This window comes from Acomys russatus, chromosome 19, assembly GCF_903995435.1.
Source record: "Acomys russatus chromosome 19, mAcoRus1.1, whole genome shotgun sequence".
Classification (NCBI taxonomy): Eukaryota; Metazoa; Chordata; class Mammalia; order Rodentia; family Muridae; genus Acomys; species Acomys russatus.
This window is the reverse complement of record NC_067155.1, coordinates 54,130,300-54,151,516: the sequence shown is the minus strand read 5'-3', so window position 1 is coordinate 54,151,516 and position 21,217 is coordinate 54,130,300. Positions and strand designations below refer to the sequence as shown.

The following is a 21,217-nucleotide window of genomic DNA, read 5'->3' as shown; positions in this document are numbered from 1 at the left end:
CGAGACAGGCTCTCTCTGTGTTAGCCATGGGTGTCCTGGACTCACTTTGTAGACCAGGCTGGCCTCGAACTCACAGCGATCCGCCTGCCTCTGCCTCTCGAGTGCTAGGATTAAAGGCATGCGCCATCATGCCCGGCCTTAAAAGTAAGTCTTAAAGAAATTACTTGTTGAGAGTGGTTTACTTGTAATCCTCCACCCTCAGCCTCCTGAGTGTTGGGTCAGGAGTACCACCATGCCAGGCTCAGCATGCAAACTGTGAATCTAGCTAGCTAGAGCCCCTTTAGTGTTCTCAGGGCCCGTCCACTCTGTAGCAGCTGATAGTGTTCGATCACTTTTTATTTATTTAATTTTTTTTGACAGGGTTTCTCTGTGTAGCTCTGGCTGTCCTGGAACTTTCTTTGTAGACCAGGCTGGCCTCAAACTCAGAGATCCACCTGCCTCTGCCTCTAGAGTGCTAAGATTACAGGCATGTGCCACCACGCCCTGCTCGTTTGACTGCTTGTTAAAGGCTGTATGGTATTCTGTTCTGTGGCTCCTTGATGGTTGCTGGTTGTTTCCTCTCGGTGGCCTCGGTGCTACTGTATACTTTTCACAGATGCTCCGAAGGGGATCCAGGCTCAGGCACGTGTTTATTAATATTTGTGATTGTTTAACTGTTTCCCCAGACTGTTCCCTTGTAATACTTTGTGACCTTCTTTTCAGGTGCTGTTCAAACTGACCCGTGAGGACAGATTGCAAAGCACACACTCAGTAGCAGCGGGGAGACGTGTCTGCCACCAGTTCTCTCATTGTTGGATCCTAAGACAACAGGGAAATGACTTCCCAGGACCAAAAGGTATATCGTGTCTGGAGGTTCTGGCTGTGAGAGGAGACTCGTGTGTGTGTGTGTGTGTGTGTGTGTGTGTGTGTGTGTGTGTGTGTGTGTGTGTGTGTGTGTGTGTGTGTGGTTTTTCCAGACAGGAATCCTGTGTGTATCTTTGGCTGTCCTGGACTCCCTTTGTAGACCAGGCTGGCCTTGAACTCACAGCGATCAGCCTGCTTCTACTTCCTGAGTGCTGGGATTACAGATATGCACCACTGTGCCAGGCTGAGAGGATAATCTTCTGGGTATTTCTTGTAGGCGTGGCAGGGGAGCCAGGGTCCACCATGCAAACCACGCCTTCTAGTTTAAGGACCCTGTACTCAGCAGAGCCTGGCTGTGTGTGGTGGGGCACATCTGTAATCCCAAATTCTCGGGAGGTAGCACCAGAGGGTCTGGGTGAGGAGGCTCAAGGTCATCCTCGGCTACGTGGTGAGTTTGAACTCAAAGGAGACAAAGCAAGCAAAGATTCCTCGACATCCAACTGTGCTGCATCGTAAAGAGTGCTGGGCTCTGCAGGAAGGTCCTTGTCCCCTGAGAAAGGCTGGGGTCTGCTGCCCACAACTAGTGGAATGAAGCCTGATGGGAAATTGTCTGCAGCCTTTTGTTGTAGTGAGATGGGGTACTTGAGGCAGTGAGGGGTGAGTGACGTGGGCTGGGTGCCGGGAACACTGGCCCCGGGTTGCTGTTGGCTTGCTCCTGCTGTTGTACTAGTGACCGTAAGCGCTGTTGTAAGCAGAGGTGCGTCCCTAGAGGCAGCAGCCGCAGCTGAAGCAAGGATGGGAGTCCAGGTGGGACTGGGGGTTAGAATGACAGTGGACAGTTGTAGGGATAAATTATAAGATGCTGAAGGCTTCTCACCGGCCTCTACTAGGGTGCGGGGACAGCAGGGGGAAGCGGACAGTGAAATGCAGAACCCAGCCAGGACAAACTTTGGGGAACTGGAACCAGGTAGGGCATGCTGCCAACACAAAAGCGCCATCTCCACTGTTGACGAGCTGGCCAGGACCTCCTGTGGCTGACTGACCCTTTCTTGGTCAGACAGCACATGATGGACTGGTGCCCCATGCTTGAATATTTGCTTGAATAGTTTGCTTTTATGGGCCTCAAACTTGTCCAGCATGCCTAGATTTTTCTTTTTCTTCTAAATTAATCTAATTAAAATTTAAATTAATATAATTAATTATATATGTATATATATACATATCTATGTGTGTGTTCTCATGTGTACCCTACCATGGTGCATTTGTGGAGGGCAGATGACAACTTGTGGGTTCCAGGGATTGAACTCAGGTCGTTGGGCTTGGTGGCATGCACCTTTACCTGCTCAGCCATGTTGCTAGCCCCTGGCCTGCCTAGGTTTTGGGGTTTCTTTGTTTGTTTGTTTTGTTTTTGTTTGTTTATTTTTGTTTTTTGTTTTTGAGACAGGTTTTCTCTGTGTAGCCTTGACTATCCTGGACTTGCTTTGTAGACCAGGCTGGCCCAGGCAATCTGTCTGCCTCTGCCTCCCAAGTGCTGGGATTAAAGGCGTGCACCACCACCGCCCAGCACCCTCCTAGGTTTTGAGGACACAGGCATGTTCCAGGAGAGGGGGTGAGTGTGCATCACTGTACAGACCTGATTGACAGTTAACACTGCTATGGAGATAGGCTTGGCCACCTGTCTGGACACTGACAACCTTAGAGTCTCTTTCTCCTTCTTCCTTTTCCTGCCCCTCAGTTTCCCATTCTGGGAAATGGGAGCAATAACATTAGCCCACAGAGGTGCAATGAGTATTCCACCTAGTAGTGGTTTGTGACATTAGCAGGGTCTCTGGGGATAGCTGCCATTTAGGTCAAAGGTAGCTCACTCCAGAATGGGACAAGCCGGGGATATGGTCCATCTGCTAGCCTCCCTTATTCCACAGTTCAGATGAACACTCATGCCTGGTCCATCTGTGAGGCCTGGAAACCAGGTGTGCAGAGTCTGGGGTAGGGAACCCCATGGGCTCACTTCCTCTGAAGGCACTGAACTTAGCTGTAGCTCTCAGCCTCGCTGCACTTATCGTGTGCTCAGGAGCTCTGAGTTTATGACCGTGGCATGCTCAGTGATACTGGGGTGTGGCTCAGTCATGGAGGTTTGTCTGGTTGGCATGCAGCCCCCAGGGGTCCATTCCCAGCACTGTAGGAATGTTTCCCCCATGTTCCAACATGCAGCTGGCCCTCTCCGTGGAACTGTCAGTGGTCCTGGGGAACACACAGCCCAAGAACTTCCTTCTCTGTTGGGATGCTCCACTCAGATAAAGCCACATCCTTGACCATTGACGTAGAGATGAGTTTCAGGATGAACCAGACTGAAACAAAGGTCTCTCACCTAGAGAGACAGACAGACATCGGAGGACAGACATAGTCCCAAGGCACAGGTTTCAGCTTCTTGAGGGAGATGCACATAGCGGGTCTAGGATGGCTGCGTCTTTAAGAAGTGAAGTCACACATATCCCAGCCCTCGGTGAGCTCAGTTCACTTATCCTTGACATTCGTGGTCAAGGCGTCTTCAGGGCAACACACATAGTCTCTGTGGGTCACCTGTGCTCTGTCAGTTGTGTTGAGGTTTCTCTCAGGTAGTTAGAGACACAAACGGGATGGCAGAGAGACATCCACTTTGTCTTCACATGTCTGTCCCCTTAACGTTTGTTCCTTGGCTCTTTCCGGAAGGGAGCAGCAAGGAGAGGGGCCTGAGGGCTTTCCTCAGTGAACCCTGAGGCTGAAGCATCACCCCCAAGCTGGTGCCCTGGCAAGAACTCACAGCTTCCTAGATGGATAGCTCACTCTTTCTCTGCTTTTGTGGAACTGCTCAGGTTGTGGTACCAGGTGATGTGGCCGGCTTCACGTCCAACTCGCATTCCCCTCTAGGGAGGGGAACAGGGCCCTTCCCATGCCTGTTTGGACAGGGCTACCATTAGCCCTTTACAAATGGAACAGTGAGGCAGACAGTGGGAAAGATCCTGCCAAGGGTAACCAGCAGGGACTTCAGGGGCCTTGGGCCTTGTTCTCAGTGGGCCATGTAGGAGGCAAGGAGCCCTCCACTGGGCCACCTGGATTGCAGTCCGGCTCTGTTTCTCCCTAGCTATGTGACTTCTGTTCCTTGTTTGGGCATCAGTAAATAAGGCCAATTTGGACCCATGTCGTAAGGATGCTCCATTGTCCCATTCTGGTGGCAGCCATTGACTCTGCTCAGCCTCTAACCAGCGCATCTCTGGCCCTCCAGGTGAAAGTGAGATGGGTGAGCAGCATGGCTCCGGACGGACCTGGGTCAGTAGTTCCCCCTACCTGAGCCAGTCAGCCAGCACAGGGGTTGTTTTTGCAAACCTCAAACTTCCTCCCCACCCTAGCGAAGGAAAGACTTCAAGGCCTATTTACAGACTTCCCTGATTTTATAAATAGGCATTCCTCAGAACGCCGAGCCAGGGTGGGGGGCGGGGCAGGTAGGCTCACTACACCCTGCCTCTCACTGGGTAGGCCACCCTTGCTGCTCATGTGTTTCACTTGCACAGTCCCGGAGCGTGGAGTCTGGGGTCCTGTCAGGCCGTGGAAGGTACAGTGTGAGCAGGAGCCTGGGTAGCCTGAGCCCTGGGTTATTCAGTCAGGGGTGAGGGTGACAAAAGAAGTGTATGAGTGTATAAAGGGCGGGGCAGGCTAGCCAGTAGCTGGGATACTTGGGACGAACCTAAAAGAAAAAAGCTAGATGACAGAGTGAAAGGGGGTTACATAGTCCAGGCCAAAGGAAGCCACCTGTGCAAAGGCCCTGAGGCCAGACAGACCTGCCTAGTACAAAGGCTGAATGGAGGCATCATGGAAAGAGAGGGAGAGACAGGTAAGACCAGAGCTGCAAGCAGGAAGAGCAGTGAGCCCTGATGGGGTGGGGGTAGGTGCTTGTTCTTTACTATTTAGGGTAGTGGGAAACCAAAGACATTTGAAGCAAAGGACTACGGCAGGGGTCCCCAACACTATCCCATGTTCAGTGCCTTATTGGCAAGGCTGAAAAAAAAAAAAAAAAGCAGACATGTACCCCAGGTTAAGACAGCAAAAGGAAAGGTATTGGGCTGAGACCACAGGAAGCTGGCCACATGCAAGACTCCCCTCCCCGGGGGTCACATAGGACCGTTGTTTCCTCCAGCAGTGAGCCATGACAGGACATGAGGTGTTCAGGTCCAGAGACCACACCCAGAGCAGTTTTAGTTTTACGAGACTGGCTTTTGTCTTGAACTTTCAATCCTCCTGCCTTAGCCTTGGAGTCCCAGGTGTGCACCAGCAGGCCCAGTTCTACCCAGACTTTTTTTTTATGAGGACAGTGGGCCCCTGGGGGACCTGCCTGGGGCACTTACAAAGCCCCTGGCTAAAAGGCTAGGAAGATGGCAGTGTAAAGGAAGGAGGCTGCTTCTGTAGCAGGCTGGGGCAGCATGCCACATCCCTTAGGAAGCCCAAGTTCCGAGAGGCCAGAAAACTGAAGGACAGGCCGGCAGGCTGCTTGAGGAGAGCAGCTGCCAGTCTCCTAAGCACTTTCCATTCCCTATAAGTGGAGACATATTCTGTTTGCAGTAGAGCCCTCTGGCTATAGGTGGGACTATGGGGGGTGGGGTGGGAGTAGGGAGCTAGCTTAGCAGGAAAAGCGCCTGCTGTGCAAGTGTGAAGTCCTCAGTTCAAATCCCCCCAAAGCAACACAAATACCGGGTGGGTGTGTTGGATATAATCCAATGTCTCAGAAGGAAGAGACAGGGATTTCCCCGGAACAAACCGGCTTATAAGTGCGACTAGTCAATTGGGAGCTCTGGGTTTGATTGAGAGAGCCTGCCTCAGTGAATAAGGTGGGAAAACTATCAAAGATGGTTCCAGACATTAGCCTCGGGCCTCCACATGCGCTCGCATACATGCAAGAATGAATGCATGGGCATGGGGTGTGGATCTGGGAGTTGGCTCATGCTGTGCTCCCATGAGGACCTGAGTTCCCTCTCAGAATTCTCAGAGAAAGCTGGGCATGTTGGGGTATGCTGTAATCTCAAGGCTGGGAGGAAGGGGAAGATGGCAGATCGCTGGGACGTACTGTCCAGGTAGTCTAGCCTGTGCACTCTAAATTCAGAGAAAGCCAAGGGGGAAGACTGTGAACAGTGCCTGAGGAATGACACATCAGGTTGACCTCTTGGCCTCCACATGCACACATGTGTGCAACACACACACACACACACACACACATAGCACATGGTTGCAGGGTGGCAGCAAGAAGCTGTGAGTAGGGTCACCCTGGACCAGGACAGTAGGGGAAGTTGGGAGACACAGATGGCAGGTCAAAGGTCAAAGGTCATTCAGTTGTTGAAGTGTACAGGCTCCAGAGTATGGGGGGAGGAGAAGGGGCGGGGGGCGGGGGGAGGCCATGCTTAAGGACAGCTAGCCTGCCTGCAAATGGACTGGAGGACACAAGACACAGCTGACTCACTGACAGAATCTGCAACTGCAGGGGACCAAGTGGAGGAGAGAAATGACTTTCCACTTTGGTGACACAGAGTTGCCACTAGGCTTCATAAGAGCCTGGCCTGGGCAGGTGCTCAGTGGGTTTCACGGATCAGCATCTTTCTAGTGTGGTGAGAGGCTGGGATGACGGGGCAGCTGAAGGACATGCCCCCATCCCCACCCCTCAACCCTGGTGGTCAACCCTTTTCTGGAACTTTCCTGTTTCTGGCGTGACAGTCTTGACTTAAAACCAGAATTTTTTTCTGCTCTGCTTGATACCACAGGTATTTTCATCCCAGATTACTCAAGTCACTTCTCAACTGGTCAAAAAGTTTCAGAGAGAAAGCTCACCTCTTCTGTAGTATGCGGTTTTGGTAGAAAGCCCGAGCCTCAGCGGCTTTTGCCTGCAGGGTGAGATGTTTCCTAGGGGGAATTCATGGCCGGCCTGGGAGGAGTGGGACTCAGGTCACACGGCCCCTATTTTATGGTGCTTACTCATAAGGGAGTCATACTGTTAGGTACGTGAGGAGGGCTCTAAGAGTGAAAGCAGAGGCTGTGAGACTGGGAGTGGATCTGGCTCTGGTTCTGGGTCCAGGACCAGCCACTCTGAGGAAGTGCCATTGCAGCTGAGTCCTCATGCATGGGGAAGCATGAACCAAGGTCATGGTAAGGAGAGGAGCCACCAGGCTGGAGGGCTTGAGGGGGGGTGTTGGAGGTGGGGGACGGGGGATAGTGTGAGGCTCCAGGGCAGGGGTGGGAGGGTGACGGGTGGAGGCGCAGGCAAGCTGCCAGAAACAGAGGGGCTGGGCCTCACAGGGCCATGCCCACCACATGAAGGGTCTTGGATGTTTCCATTGGCCTTTTGGTGGAGAGCAGCACAAAGGAACAGTTGCAGGGGTGAGGAGGGCAGGGACACAGTTAAGGTGAGACTCACTCAGGCCTGGGTAGAGAATGGAAAAGTCAGGGATCAGAGGAGGCCACGTTGCTTTCCTGGGCCATGTTTAGACTAGAACGCTGGCTGAGCAGGAAGCACACGTGAGGGCAAGAGAGATGGCTAGCTTCTGTGCTTGGAGCTCTGGATGAAGCTGCTCCCAGGAGGCCAAGCACTGTTTTAAGGTTTTGTTTTGTTTTTTTTTTTAGGCAGGGAACGGCTTCCCAGCTTTTGAAGAAATGTCAAATCTGTGGCCCCTGAGGTGGTGAGGCAGTGAGGCAAGCCAGAATTCAATGCCTGCCCCTTTCCTGCCTCCACGCTGCACTGCAGCCTCACCTCGGCTGTGACAATGGGGCTTCCCCTGGCACTTAGCAAGAAAATGCTGGGTCTATGCGGAGGTGTTTCTTGACCAAAGCTGGAGCCACAGAAACATAAGGCCACTTAGGGCAGGGCAGTGGATAAGGGGACAAGCCGAGCCCCCTTCCACAGTCTCCTCCCAAGTACACAAGCTACTTATTCTTTGTGTGGCTGAGGCGGGAGCCCAGGGCCTAGACTGCGCTGAGCAAGCTGTCTAATCACCCTGATACATGCCTTCGCCCGGTTCCTTGTATGGTTCTCCTGCTTGGAGTTTATTATGCTTCAGGCTAGCTGTCCATTCAATCAAGCATGGATACTTTTTCCAGCCATTTAAAAATGTACCTTATTTACTTTATGGTCTGTTTACCTGTGTGTGTGCCTGGGTCTATGTGTGCCACATGGCGGACTTAGAGAAGCCGGTTCCCTGCTTCTACCACGTGGCTCTCAGGGATCGAACTCTGGATCGTTGGACTTAGCAATGAGCATCTTTACTCATCAAGTCATCTCTTTTTTAGTCTCCCTGTCATCTCTTGGAACTTTGGCTGCGCCCGTGTTAGACTACTTGTTAGTGTTCCTGAGGCTCTGCTTGTTCTGTTTACTTTCTGCCAACTGGTAATTACAAAAAAAAAAAAAAAAGATTTATTTATTATTTATACAGTACTCTGCCCACATATGTGTCTGCACACCAGAAGAGGGCCCAGCTGGCATTATAGATGGTTGTGAGCCACTATGTGGTGGCTGGGAATTGGACTCAGGACCTTTGAAAGAACAGACAGTGCTATTAACCTCTGAGCCATCTCTCCAGCCCCTCAACTGGTAATTTTTGTATGTAATTCTTTGCGTGTGTGTGATCATGTACATGTGTGTGAGGGCAGGTGCATCACACTCCAGTGGGCGTGCGGCGGTCAGAAGGTAACCTTCCGCCTCCTTGATACAGGGTCTCCTGCTGCTCGTCGGTGGGCACACCAGGCTAGCAGGTTCACGAGCTCCCCGGCAGTGTTAGGTCATACCTTCCCTTGGTGCGGGAATGCCAGCATGGCCAACATGTGATGCCCTGTGTAGCTCCATGAGAAGTAGGCCTTACCCACTGAGCCGTCTCGCCAGCCTCCCGTTGGTATTTTCTGGTCTTGTAGAGCTGAGGCTGGCTTTGAACATGCTATGTAGCCAAGGCTGGCCTTGAACTCCTGATTTTCCTGCCTTTACCTCCCAAGTGCCTTGTTATGGGCATTCACTACCATACTGGCTCTTAAGCCTGTTCACTGATTTTTCCTTCCTATATAGTAGTAGCCATGGAGCTGTTTATCAGTTATTTCTCTGTGGAGATTCTTTCCTTGTGAACTGTCTTCATTTTTATAGTGCTGGAGATCACATCTAGGGCCTCACTCACGCAAAGCAAGTGCTCTTCCCCTGACCTATAATGCTCAGCCTCTTTCTCACTTTTTTGAGATAATGTGTCACTAGGTAGCCCAGGTTGGTCCTGGAACTCGGTCTATAGACCAGGTTGGCCTTGAACTCAGAGATCTGCCTGCCTCTGCCTCCTGAGTGCTGAAATTAAGTGTGCGCCACCACCGCCAAGCTTGAGTTTTCAGTCCTTCTGTCCCAGATTCCCAAGTGCCTGTGCTACCAGTCCCTGCTTCTGTGCCATCACTGAACGTATATGTTACAGCTGAATTGATGGCTAGTTCCATTATGTGTCTCCACTTTGAGTTTTGAGTATACACAGGCCAAGTTATTTTACTATTTTATTTGTTTTATTGTTATTTAAATATGTTATTATAATTATATTATTAATATAAATTATTATGTTTTGTTTAGTTTTTATTTTATTTTATTATTTGTTATTTTGTGTGTGTGTTTGTGTGATGTGTGGAAACCAGGAGAGATCCCAGAAGAGGCATCAGATCTTTCAGGAGCTGGAGTTATAGGCAGTTTTAAGCCATGTGACATAGATGCTTGGATCTAAACTCAGGGCCTCTGGAAGAGCAGGAAATGCTCTTCAGTACTGAGCTGCCTCTCTGGCCTGCTGGCCACATTCCTGTGTTCACTCAGCAACCTAACAAAAAAAAAAAAAAAAAAAGAAAAGGGAGTGTGGAGAGTTTGCAGCATGTGGGGCACTGTTCAAGGTACTGAACTTGCAATGTACAAGATGGCAAAAGCCTACTTCTCATGGAGCTGAGAGCCCAGTGGGACAGGCAGCCAAGCAGCTGTGACATGGCCAGGTCAGCAGCAGCAGCAGACAGCTCACCCCACCCTACCCAGGCACCTCCCACCCTACCCAGGCACCTCCCCTCAGGCAGAGCCAGAGACTATGTCTAGGAGACTGCAGAGTGAGCCAGAGCAAAGCAGAGACCATGAGTTCATTAAGTATTCAGGCAGGCAGGCAGACAGACAGAGGAGAAAGGCAATCTCAAGACATGAACATTGGCCCCACAAGGGAGTCAGTCGTACACAGGTGTCTACAATGGCTATTTATAAAATCCTTCAGCTTTCTAAGGGACGGTCCTAGAAGGGTGTAATCTGTAAGTTTTTGGGTTGTTTGATGTTGTTGGTTTTTTTGTTTTTTGAGACAATGTTTCTCTGTGAGTAGCCTTGGCTGTCCTGAACACACTCTGTAGATCAGGCTGGCCTCAAACTTATAGAGATCTGCCTGCCTCTGCCTCTGCCTCCAGAGTGCTGGGATTACAGGTGTACACCATGGCCTGGCTAATTTATAAGTTTTAAATAAACTTTAAAGGTTAAATTAAAATACACATTCTGGTTTACTTATTTTCTTAAAGAATTCCCTTTTGAGCCAGGTATGGTGGTTTATGCCTTTAATCCGAGCATTCGGAGGCAGAGGCAGGCAGATCTTATGAATTCAAGGCCAGCCTAATCTACAGGGCAAGTCCAGGACAGCCAAGGCTACACAGAGAAACCATGTCTCAACAAAACAAAACAAAACAAAAAAGTATTCCCTTTTGAGACTAGGTGGTGGCACACACCTTTAATCCCCGCACTCAGGAGACAGAGGCAGGTGGGTTCTAGGACAGCCAAGACCCTTTCTCAAAAAAACCAACCAACCAACCAAAAAACCCAAAGAATTCCCTTTTGTAAATGGAACTGTAAGGTGGTGCGTTTGTGTGTGTGTGATGTGTGTGTGTGTCAGCATGTGTGTGTAGAGGTCGGAGGACAACATTTGGGAATCCGTTCTCACCTCCCACCTATTTTGAGGCAGAGTCTCTAGTTTCTTCCTGGGCTGCCACTCCAGGGTCACTGGTGCAGCGATTGCAGGCAGTTATGCCTCCCTCTCTCCCTCTGGGGTGCTGGGATTACAGATGTGTGCCACTGGATTTGGCTTTTTAAATCTAAGTTCTGAGGACCCAAACTCAGGTCATTGGGCTGGTGAATCAAGCTTCTGTACCTGCTGGGTGTCTACTGGGCCCTTGACATCATAATGTAAAGCCAGGACAAAAGGAAAAAAAAAGAAGGAAGAAATCACAAGGAGATTTTTGAGGTTCAGCACAGATTTCGGGACAAGTGAAGAGTGTTGATATGCTAAAAGTAAAAGTGAACCTAAACAACTTTGCATTCTTAGCACCCTTGTTTGGAGTGTCTTCAGGAAAACACCTACAGGTGACTCCTGCTCTGTAGGCTGAGTTGAAGTTTCTCCAGGCTCAGTTGGCAGGAGAAGCAGCCTAGAAGCCCAGGGGGATGGGCTTCTTTCTTATCTCATACTAATTTCTAGCACCGTGACTGTGCTGATGCCCCGAAGACACAGAAGCCAGGGGGGAGGGAGAAGTTGGGTGGGGGGTGGGGGTGATGGGATGAAGCTGAGCCTCTCAGACGAGGTGAGCTTGGAGACGCCTCCCTGCAAGCCCGACAGGATGGGACTGAGTGTGGAGAAGCACTGAAGAGCTTCAAAGGCATGCCATGGCCTCACTGTATGTTAGTTCTTTATGGGTCCTGTTCAGAACAGAGTTTTAATGCAGAACCTTCAAGAATTGCCTGCATGGATTATACGTGCTAGTGATTAATGGGAAGGGATGGGACACTTTACAGGAATCTTATCCAGAATTTTATGAGGATTATGTCATTGCCTTGAATTGATCCCAGCTGACCCAGACAACAACAGTTTGCAAATTTCTCCCCCGCCCCCTCCCCAGACAGGGTTTCTCTGTGTAGTCTTGACTGTCCTGGACTTGCTCTGTAGACCAGACTGTCCTTGAACTTGCAAATTTCACTGTTTATCAGCCAATATCCATGAATATTCATTTTAGATTGCTTTTAACCTCCATATTTGCTGCTTTCAGCAAATGCATCCTTCTGGGTCAGGGGCATGGAAGAGAACCTGACTTAGATCAGAACCATGTGTTAGCCTGGGTTGTAAAAGCTGATTACACGGGCAGTCCAGAGCAAGTTAGTTGCTACCTTGTTTTTTGAAAGACAGGTTAAACAAGCAGGCTGAGTGCACAGTGGGATAGCCCTTATTGCCTTTTTGGGTAGGGTCATACTATGTAGCCCAAGCTGGCCTTGAAGCCCTCTTGCTCCTTGCCTTCACTTCTCACACGCTGGCATGACGGGAGTATGCTACCACGCTGGCATGACAGGAGTGTGCCAACATGCTGGATATACAGGGAAGAACTCCCTTTTCTGCCTGTGAGTCTAGAACTGGTCTGTGGAGACTACTTCTGGCTTCTGTGAGTTCTAGGTGAAACTGTACTTTTACTTTCGGATGCTTCCTCCTCTGCCCTCACCAGCTCTCAATTTCTCTGAGAGTGCACAGCTCTGCCAGTATTTTCACGTGGGTTTTATGTTGAGACTGGGCTGTAGTACAGCGGGTGACTGCCCACCAGACCACAGGGACATGTCCGGTGGCACTGGGGTTTCCTGTTGCCTCATGTACAGAGATACTAGGTTCCAAAAATGAGTTCCCCTAAAAACACCACCTTTTAAACTCAGACTAGGGTGCTCTACGGTTCTGCTCCCCGTCACAGCTATAGAGAACTCAAGTGCTTGTCGTCCTATTCCCCCCCCCCTCGCCCTTCCCTAGGCCGTCACTCGCAGACCCAAGGTGGCTTCCACCAAGAGGATGAGCAGGTTCCTGAAGCACTTCACCGTGGTTGGGGATGACTACCACACGTGGAACGTCAACTACAAGAAGTGGGAGAATGAGGAGGAGGAGGAGGAGCAAGCCCCCACATCAGCTGAGGGTGAGGGCAGTGCCTCCCCTGATGCTGAGGCTGGCTCTGTCCAGACACCCAGGCCACCCCTGGACTTCAGGAGCAGGCTGAGGAAGCTCTTCAGTTCCCACAGGTTTCAGGTAAGAGAGTAAGGTTGTCAGGTCTGCGAGGTGGGAACCCCCTTTGCCCCTGCCACCCGAGCACCTACCATGTGCCATGCTCCGTGGCCTGACCTGTATTAGCAGTGGGGGGAGGGGAGATAAGAAAGGTTAAAGGTCACTCACTGGCCCATTCCTCCAGGGAGTATGACTTGGGCATGACATAGGAGAACATGTGGACACAGGCTGCAGCTTTGAAAACGTGACCTGAGTGACAGGCCAGACAGGGAAGGTCCCAGCTGTGTGTGACGCTTGGGAACTCAAACTGTCCAGAATGCGCACAGCACAGCCAGGTAGACAGATAGGCTGTGGGAGGGAGGGGAAGAGGAAGAGGGTGGATGCTTGTGAAAGATGGGATTTCCTTTTGGGGTGGTGGAAATTCACTAGAGCCAGACAGTGGTGGCAGCTGCACAGCCCTGTGACTACCTGCTGCCAACTATGAACGGTTACTTTACACGGGCTATTTTCACACTGTGAGAACCCTGCCTGTGTGTATACTCAAAGTACGCTATGAGAGAAGCGGTCATTCCACAGTGGCTGCTTCGCAACAAGGCCACGAGGGCTCCCTGCTCTGCAAGCTCATCACCATGGGCCGGGCCCTCAGACCCTTCTTTATGGAGCGGTGACGAGGACACGTGGGCAGGGGAAATGTTGGGTATGGCAGCACATGCCAGTAACCCCAGCACTGGGAGGTAGAGACAGGAGGTTCCTTGGGGCTCAGTGACCATCTGGTGAGCCCCAGGTTCCCTGAGAGATCCTGTCTCAAAGAATTAAGTGGAGAGAGTAACAAAAGACACTAACATGGGTCTCTCATTTTTACATGTACGCATGCATGCAGGAACACACACACGCTCCACATACATGCCTGGCTCTCACTGTCACCACCTCTCTCCAGATGCTGCCATAGGGGGAGGAAGGGGACTTCCTGGCTTCAGAGAGAAACAACTGAGCTGAGCTCAGCCTATGGAGGCCATCTGCTCCAACACTGCAAAGGGCAGTTGTTCAAAAAGATTTATGTATGTGTGTGTGTGTTGTATGCTAGAGCCCTCAGAGGCCAGGGGTGTCCGGTCCCCGGGAGCTGGAGTTCCAGGTGGTTGTAAGTCACCTGATGGGGATTCTAAGAACTGAACCTAGGTCCTCTGCAAGAGCAGTAAGCATTCTTAACTACCGAGCCATCTCTCCAGCCCTGTGAGCAAGGGTAGGCAGGCCCCTGCCTCTGCTCTGAGGTGTCTAGTAGCATGGCTGTCCTAGGAGGATGCAAGAGAACAAGGGTATAGGGACAGTCACAGCTCCTTGTGGGTCTCCTGCCACAGGGAGGCACTTTGGGAATGCCAGTCTGAGCATCAGAGCCCAAGTCCCTTCTGGAAGCAGCCGAGGTTTTACCACTGTTCTCAGGGGGGAAATGTCTTTTCTCCCATTTAAAGCAAGCCAACAACCCAGCGTCTCTTGCATCTTGCCAGCCCCTCTGCGGCTGCAGCAGGAAACATGGTATTATGTTGTTGGGGTTGAAATCCCAAACGTGCAATTTCAGAGCCAATGGAGGGAGCCAGCTTCCTTCCAGCTGCAAAGGGAGCCCCACCCCACCCCCTCTGCAAGGGACTCCTCCCCCCTCCAACTCTGCCTGATGGTCTTGGGCCTGACTCTCACAAACCTATTTAGCCTCTGAGGAGACAGTAATCCACCTATTGTAGACGGCAGCAAGCTGGACGTGACAAATGCTGCTTAGAATGGCTAGATGTCCCTCGAAGACAGAAATTAGCAATCAAGAGGTAGTTAGTTAGGACTGTCACGTGATACTCAAGGCGGAGCATAGTAAGTCCAGGGGTAGAAAGTCATGTTTCAGGCAGGGGACTGAGTTGGTTGAAGGCCTAGTATGGAAGGAGACTGTGGTCGCTGAGTAGGGGAGTGGAGAAGAGTGCAAGGTTCCTGTGGAGAAAGCAGCAAGGTTGCTCAATGAGGCAGGTGCCGCTGTGGGCAGGCTGGGTGGGGGTGATATGACCAGATTGGCTGAGGACCTTGGATGGAAGCCAAATGGATGGGAGGAAGGGTTCAAGACTCTTGCTCTCTGTTGCTAGAATCTTCCAGACATAGTGACAAGAGTGTGCTGTCACTGGAGATGGCATAATCAAGGGAAGACACAGATGAGCCGGCCTCCAGGGAAGGCAGACCTGAGATGGGTTTGGCGCTTTGATCAAGGGCGGCCATCGACTACTTCTGTGGTGTGTGGTGCCTACTGCCTAGTTCACCACTAGCCAGGTCAGAGTATTGTCACTGCCCATCCTGCCTGCTGGAACCCCTCAGTCTGCATCTTACCTGTGTCCTAGGGACCATCACATGGCCCAAGAGTCACAGCTCATCCACACAGTAGGACAGATCCATGTTGCGTGCCTTTTAGTAGCTGGGTGGTGAGCGCATTTTCAATATGCTTGTGCTTTGGTTTTAGATCACGTAACTTTGCTGATCCTTCTGGTTATAAAATAACCAAGAATTAAACACAAAAACAAAATCCAGGCTGGGAAGCCGGGCGTGGTGGCGCACGCCTTTAATCCCAGCACTCGGGAGGCAGAGGCAGGCGGATTGCTGTGAGTTCGAGGCTAGCCTGGTCTACAAAGCGAGTCCACGATGGCCAAGGCTACACAGAGAAACCCTGTCTCGAAAAACCAAAAAAAAAAAAAAAAAAAAAAAAAAAAAAATCCAGGCTGGGAATATGGTTCTGACAGTAAAGTGCTTCCTGTACAAGTAAGAGGACCCCAAGTTCTGGGGCCCAGAACCCAGGCTTTAAAAGGAAACGGAAGTGGCTGGAGAGGTAGCTCAGAGGTTAAGAGCACTGGCTGTTCTTCCAAAGGTTTTGAGTTCAATTCCTAGCAACCACATGGTGGTAGGCAAGCACACATGCAGGCAAAACACTGTATACATAATAAATAAGTCTTAAGAGGGAGAGGGAGAGAGAGAGAGAGAGAGAGAGAGAGAGAGAGAGGGAGAGAGAGAGAGAGAGAGAGAGAAAGAGAAAGAGAGAAGACCCTGCTATTGTAGCCCCAAGGAGAGACAGGAGTCCTGGGCTCACTGGCTGGTCAGTCTAGTGGGCCCATGCCATTGTGACATTCTGTCTCAAAACATAAGATCAGACCAGCACTCAGGAGGCATAGGCAGTCAGATCTCTGTGAGTTTGAGGTTCCCCAAGCCTACATAGTGAAATCCTGTTTCAACAAGAAAGAAAAACAGCTAAGGTGGGGATTCCTAGGGAAGGTTATCTGAAGACATCCTCTGGCCTCCGGGCATGTGCACCCACAGGAACACACAAAGGCAAAAACTGTAACACCTCCACCCCAGTCTGTCACCTGGATGTCCCCACTGCCATCAGCAGTACCAGTGCACTCCACCACAACCCACACCCATCTTCCCACTCTCCAGGAAGCCCTGCCTTCTTCCTCTTCTCCCCTCTCCCCACCCCCCTGACCATACAGGGTGGGCACACTCTAGGATCAGCATGCTTTGCCCCCTGCCACCCCAATCCCTGAAGATAGGCAGCCTTTGGTGTTGGGGGATCCCTTCTGGAACTGAGAGTCCCTAGGCTGGGGTATGTCAAATAACTTACTGAGCATCTGTTCTGTGTGTACCTCAGCAACAGTGACCACAGAAATAGAAAGTAAAACATATTTGCCTTTTGGAGTGGCGATTGCTTTCAGAGCTGGTACCACAGAAACAGACTGGGTGACCACCGGGCAGGGAGTAGGAGAGTGGCCCCACCCCGGGCTCCACCCTCTTGCTCTTCCCCACCAGGTGGTCATTATCTGCCTGGTTATCCTGGATGCCCTCCTGGTGCTTGCTGAGCTTCTTCTGGACTTGAGGATCATCCAGCCGGACAAGAATGACTATGCGGAAAAGGTACGCACAGGGCCCAGGCGCACATGTGGTGCAGGAAACCAGCGTGTGTGCTATGGAAGTCCTCAGGACTGAGCTGCAGGCACAGGCCATCCTTATGTTTTAGTTGAGAGTGTTCTTTGCCCAAGGAGGCCTTAAACTAGTTTGATCTTTCCACTTCCCAAGTGCTGGGACTGCACCATATATATTTTAAGACAAGGTCTTGTTATATAGCGTTGACCTTCAGCTTTCAATCCTCCTGTCTCAGCTTCCCATGTACTGGGATGACAGCCAGGCCTGGCCAGAGATGTTTACGCCTGGCACTGCCTAATTATCTGTTAAGGGTAGAAACCTTGTCTGTGATGGTGACAGCTGGCCTCAGCCCTGCGTCATCTCTGGTACCAGGCAGGCGTGGCCAGAGACCACCCTGTAACTGTGTTTTCTTGCTCACTCTGTCCTGTCAGATATTCCACTACATGAGCTTTGCCATCCTGGTCTTCTTCATGTTGGAGATTTTCTTTAAAATTTTTGTCTTCCGCTTGGAGTTCTTCCACCACAAGTTTGAGATCCTGGATGCCATCGTGGTGGTGGTGTCATTCGTCCTCGACCTCGTCCTCTTGTTTAAAAAGCACCAGTTTGAAGCTCTTGGTCTGCTGATCCTTCTGCGGCTCTGGCGGGTGGCCCGGATCATCAATGGTGTGTCCCCTGTGCTCCAGGGCTACACAGGGGTGTGGGCACTGTGGTGGGTACTGAGATGGGCGCAGTGCCCAGATGTCTGGGGTCTCATACCTGGTGGTTGTGCTGTGGCTACTGCCTCCTGGCAATCTGGAGAAAGGTATGACAATACTACCTGGTGGCGAGCTGCTACCTCTAGCTGCAGTCTAGGATTGCTCAAGTCATTGTACACTATGGCCATGCCTTCATGTCTACCAGAAGGTAGTAAGGGGAGCTAAGGCGTCCCTTGGGACCCCTCCCTAGAGCAGCACTCTGTGCTGACAACCCCACGGGGGTCCCCACATGGAGCACATAGCATGGGCGTCCCTGAGTGACTACTCTGTCTCGGACACCTGGGGACCTCTTGCTCTGCTCAACTCCAGATACAAGTGCTGACGTGACACCTGCCTGGGTCTGAGGAGCAGTGCTTCTGCCAGGCCATGCTGGCTGTGGTTGGAGCTGTTCAGTCCTGCACAGAACCAAGGCTGTCACCTTCTAAGATCTGTCCTCCTCAGCAGTTCCGCTGCGGAGGGCCTGGGGCGTGCTCAGGGGACCTAGATGTTCAGGCAGGCCTGGAGAGCTTGGGATGAAAGGATGGCAGTGTGTGTGGCTCATGCTTGGGGTAGGTGTGCCCTCTGATGGAGCTACGACCTCGAGAGCTTTGGCTGGCACTTGTGCCCCACAGCCCAATCAGTTCAGCAGGACCTCCCGGTAAAGTGGGCTGCTAGGGCCATGGGACTGCAGGTGGCCACAGCTAAGCAAGTTTAGCTTTGGGGAGAGGAGAAAAGGAAACAAGGAACATTCCTTTGTATCTCATGGAAACAAAAATGACAGGCCAGTAACATATGGGGTTTAAATGAGTTTATCAAAGGACAGATGTAGTTAGCTGAATGCATCATAGTGCAGCCACAGTGAGTGGGCTCCCTGAGCGGGAGCCTGCAGAGCCTGCACCCATGCGGGCCGCAGGGTACTACCTAACCGCACATCCCTAGCTCAGGAAGCGGCAATCTTGCCCTCCTTGCTGAGGCTTCCCAGTGGCAGTTTTTCTCTACATGCCCTAAGTATGTGTGTGAATTAGAATACACATCTGGGGCTGACACTTGCCAGTAAGCTAGATAGCCAGAGTTCACGCCCTAGGACCCAAACGGTGAAAGGAAAGAACTGACTCCCACAAGTTGTCCTTTGACGGTCCACATGCACTCTGTGGTGCACGTGTGTGCTCCCCTGTCACAGTGTAATAGTAAAACACGTTTCAGACTAGAAGCTGTGGCACCACTGTGTCCTCCCCTCCCCTTTAGGCATCATCATTTCAGTGAAGACCCGCTCGGAACGGCAAGTCTTAAGGTTAAAGCAGATAAACCTCCAACTGGCCACCAAGATCCAGCACCTGGAATTCAGCTGCTCTGAGAAGGTGAGCCTTGAAAGGGGTTCCACTGCTGTCCCCTCTGGCACACTGCTGACCTCGCTCCTATGACCTGTCACTCCCTCTTCCTGATAATTTTGGCTTACTCACCGGGTCCTGGAGCCAGTCCAGTCCCTCCTTTGGGGATCCTGTTCCTGCCATCACTGCCCAGGGCCCTTCCTGAGAGCCACTCTCTCAGAGGCTCTAAGCTATCTGCAGCCCCAGCCTGGGGCGATGAGACTCAGAAGTTTACCAGCCAGCACTTGTCTGCTTTTACAACAGGAACAAGAAATTGAGCGACTCAGCAAGCTGTTGAAACAGAATGGACTTCTAGGGGACGTGAACTAGCCTTCCAGAAGCTCCACCCTAGAGAAGCTGGGCTGTGGCCAGAGAGCAACTGTGTGGTGCCAAGTCCAGTCCCCATCTTTGCCTTGGCTTGTGCTCCCTGGACACTGGGGACACATCGTTGGCGCTGCTGCCTCCTTGCTGTGACCCGGAGCCACCTGTCCACGCCCTTCTCCTGCAGCAAAGGATTCATAACCACGTTTTTTCAAGCTGGACTCTGTCGCTCAAAAATGAACAAGGAAGCTGGGCTTGTAAATCCCAGTTAATGCCACTGCATCCCTCTGTGTGTTGGGGACCCGCACCTCCCGAGAGGAGCAGAGGCTGGCACCCTGCACCGCCCATTCTAGAAACCCTTTCTTTACCAGGTGCTCCACAGCTTCTGCGGCTGCTGCCCTAGGGGAGCCAGCATGGTGCCCAGCTCCACCTCTGCAGCATCCAGCTGTACCATCAGCTTCACACTGGCTCTGCCCCCACCAGCATCTCTCTCGATTACTGTACAATTAATGTATAAAATAAGCGCTCTCCTTCCCTGCGGCCCGCCCACCACATTCTCTTTGGTGGCAACCCATACCAGCCTACCAGTTAGAACGCCAGCCTACTGCAGGGCTCCAGACTGCCCCGTAATTAGCATGATCTTGGGGTACACTCCCGCTGTGGGCACACGGTTTTACAAAACCTCTTGCTGGTCTGTACTCTGGAATGCTAGATCAGGACGACGAGCTGAGGAGGCTCTCCATGCATGGCTACGTTAGGCTCTGGTCCCTCCCACCTCCCCAGAGGTGACACGGCCTGTGGTCTGTTGTGTAGGGTGCTGGAGCCACCTGACCTAACACCTAACCCGGCAGTGGAGAGGGGCAGGGGGCTGGTTGAAGGGTAACACCAAGGGGACGAAGCAGCTGGGTTAGCATCCACCAGAGCCTGGGGCCCAGGTGCCCACTGCTACCAAAGGGAAGGCCTCTGGGGTGGGCACTCCTCTCACAGGGGCCACTTGCATCACACAAATGGGAAGAAGAAGCTGAAAGGCAGCCTGGCGTTGATGGTGGGGGGCGCTCGGAAGCCTGCCTCTGCAGGGGCTGCCACATCCACAAATGTCACTGTAGTGGAAATGACGATCGTCCTCTCAGGCCCTGGGAGAGGCTGTAATGGAAAGACAGACAGAATCAACACCCTCATGTTCCTCGCTCATCCGCCATCCTGTGAGCCTGAGTCTGGCAGGTATGTGGAGTCCCTAAGGCACTACGTGGCTGAGGTGCGCTATGCAACAGGCTGGTCCAGCAGTAGCAACCACAGTTCAGGGGTCACAAGAATTGTGACCACAAATAAAACCTATCAGTTTCCCCCTCTAAATATAAGTTAAAGGATAATTATGAAATTGGTTTATAACTCAAAATTATGTTAGGCAGGATAGCACTTGCCCACTAACACTCGGGAGGCTGAGGCCGAGGGTCACAAGGTTGAGACCAGCCTGGGCTCCCTGAGAAGATCCTATGTCCGAATACCTAAACCCAGCAGGCGCAGCAGCGACGCTTACATTCCCTGCACGTGGGAACGTGACACGAGGACTAACAGCTCAAGTCCACCCTTGAGACCTTGTTTCAAAAGAACTGAAATCCAAATAAAAATGATAATCTTTTACCAAGTAATGCATTTTTCCTGTCATACTTGCTATCGTCTGGCCTTCTGTCTTCATCTAGTCCTTTATTTTGTTGGGGCTTATTTTTTCTTCTGTGTGAGGATGCAGGTTGGCCCACATTTAGAATGGGCCTATAGTAAAAGGCGGTGTGGGGGTGGCAGTCAGGAGGCAGAGGCAGGTGGATCGCTGTGAGTTCGAGGCCAGCCTGGTCTACAAAGCTAGTCCAGAACAGCCAAGGCTAACACAGAGAGTCCCTGTTTCAAAAAACAAAACAAAACAAAAAATCCCAGCACTCAGGAAGCAGAGGCTGGTGGA

The 21,217-nt window shown here is 51.5% G+C and overlaps 2 protein-coding genes across 3 annotated transcripts in view; one reads left to right on the top strand and one right to left on the bottom strand.

Moving 5' to 3' along the window:
- Positions 1 to 682: 682 nt before the first annotated feature.
- Hvcn1 (hydrogen voltage gated channel 1) lies at positions 683 to 20,831 on the top strand. 2 transcript variants are annotated; one of them, XM_051161560.1, is made up of 6 exons: positions 683 to 835; positions 12,660 to 12,929; positions 16,728 to 16,832; positions 17,273 to 17,504; positions 18,821 to 18,933; positions 19,207 to 20,831. In XM_051161560.1, exons 1-6 carry the CDS (start codon positions 815 to 817, stop codon positions 19,270 to 19,272), a joined length of 807 nt encoding a protein of 268 aa, XP_051017517.1. In that variant the 5' UTR covers positions 683 to 814; the 3' UTR covers positions 19,273 to 20,831. The 2 variants fall into 2 exon arrangements, with proteins under 2 accessions (XP_051017517.1, XP_051017515.1); XM_051161558.1 differs by lacking the exon at positions 683 to 835 and adding an exon at positions 4,171 to 4,432.
- The window catches only part of Tctn1 (tectonic family member 1), a 28,374-nt gene continuing 27,419 nt past the window's right edge, over positions 20,263 to 21,217 (bottom strand). The window contains 1 exon segment of the mRNA XM_051161561.1: positions 20,263 to 20,406. Within this exon segment, the coding sequence (XP_051017518.1) occupies positions 20,263 to 20,406 (144 nt within the window).

What these genes read in the sequence shown, in the direction of transcription:
- Hvcn1 (XM_051161558.1), top strand. Translation starts at nt 4,373, where the DNA reads ATGTGTTTCACTTGCACAGTCCCGGAGCGTGGAGTCTGGGGTCCTGTC. An exon ending in GGTGGCCCGGATCATCAATG is followed by an intron (nt 17,505 to 18,820) that starts GTGTGTCCCCTG and finishes CCTCCCCTTTAG; the next exon opens with GCATCATCATTTCAGTGAAG. An exon ending in AATTCAGCTGCTCTGAGAAG is followed by an intron (nt 18,934 to 19,206) that starts GTGAGCCTTGAA and finishes CTTTTACAACAG; the next exon opens with GAACAAGAAATTGAGCGACT.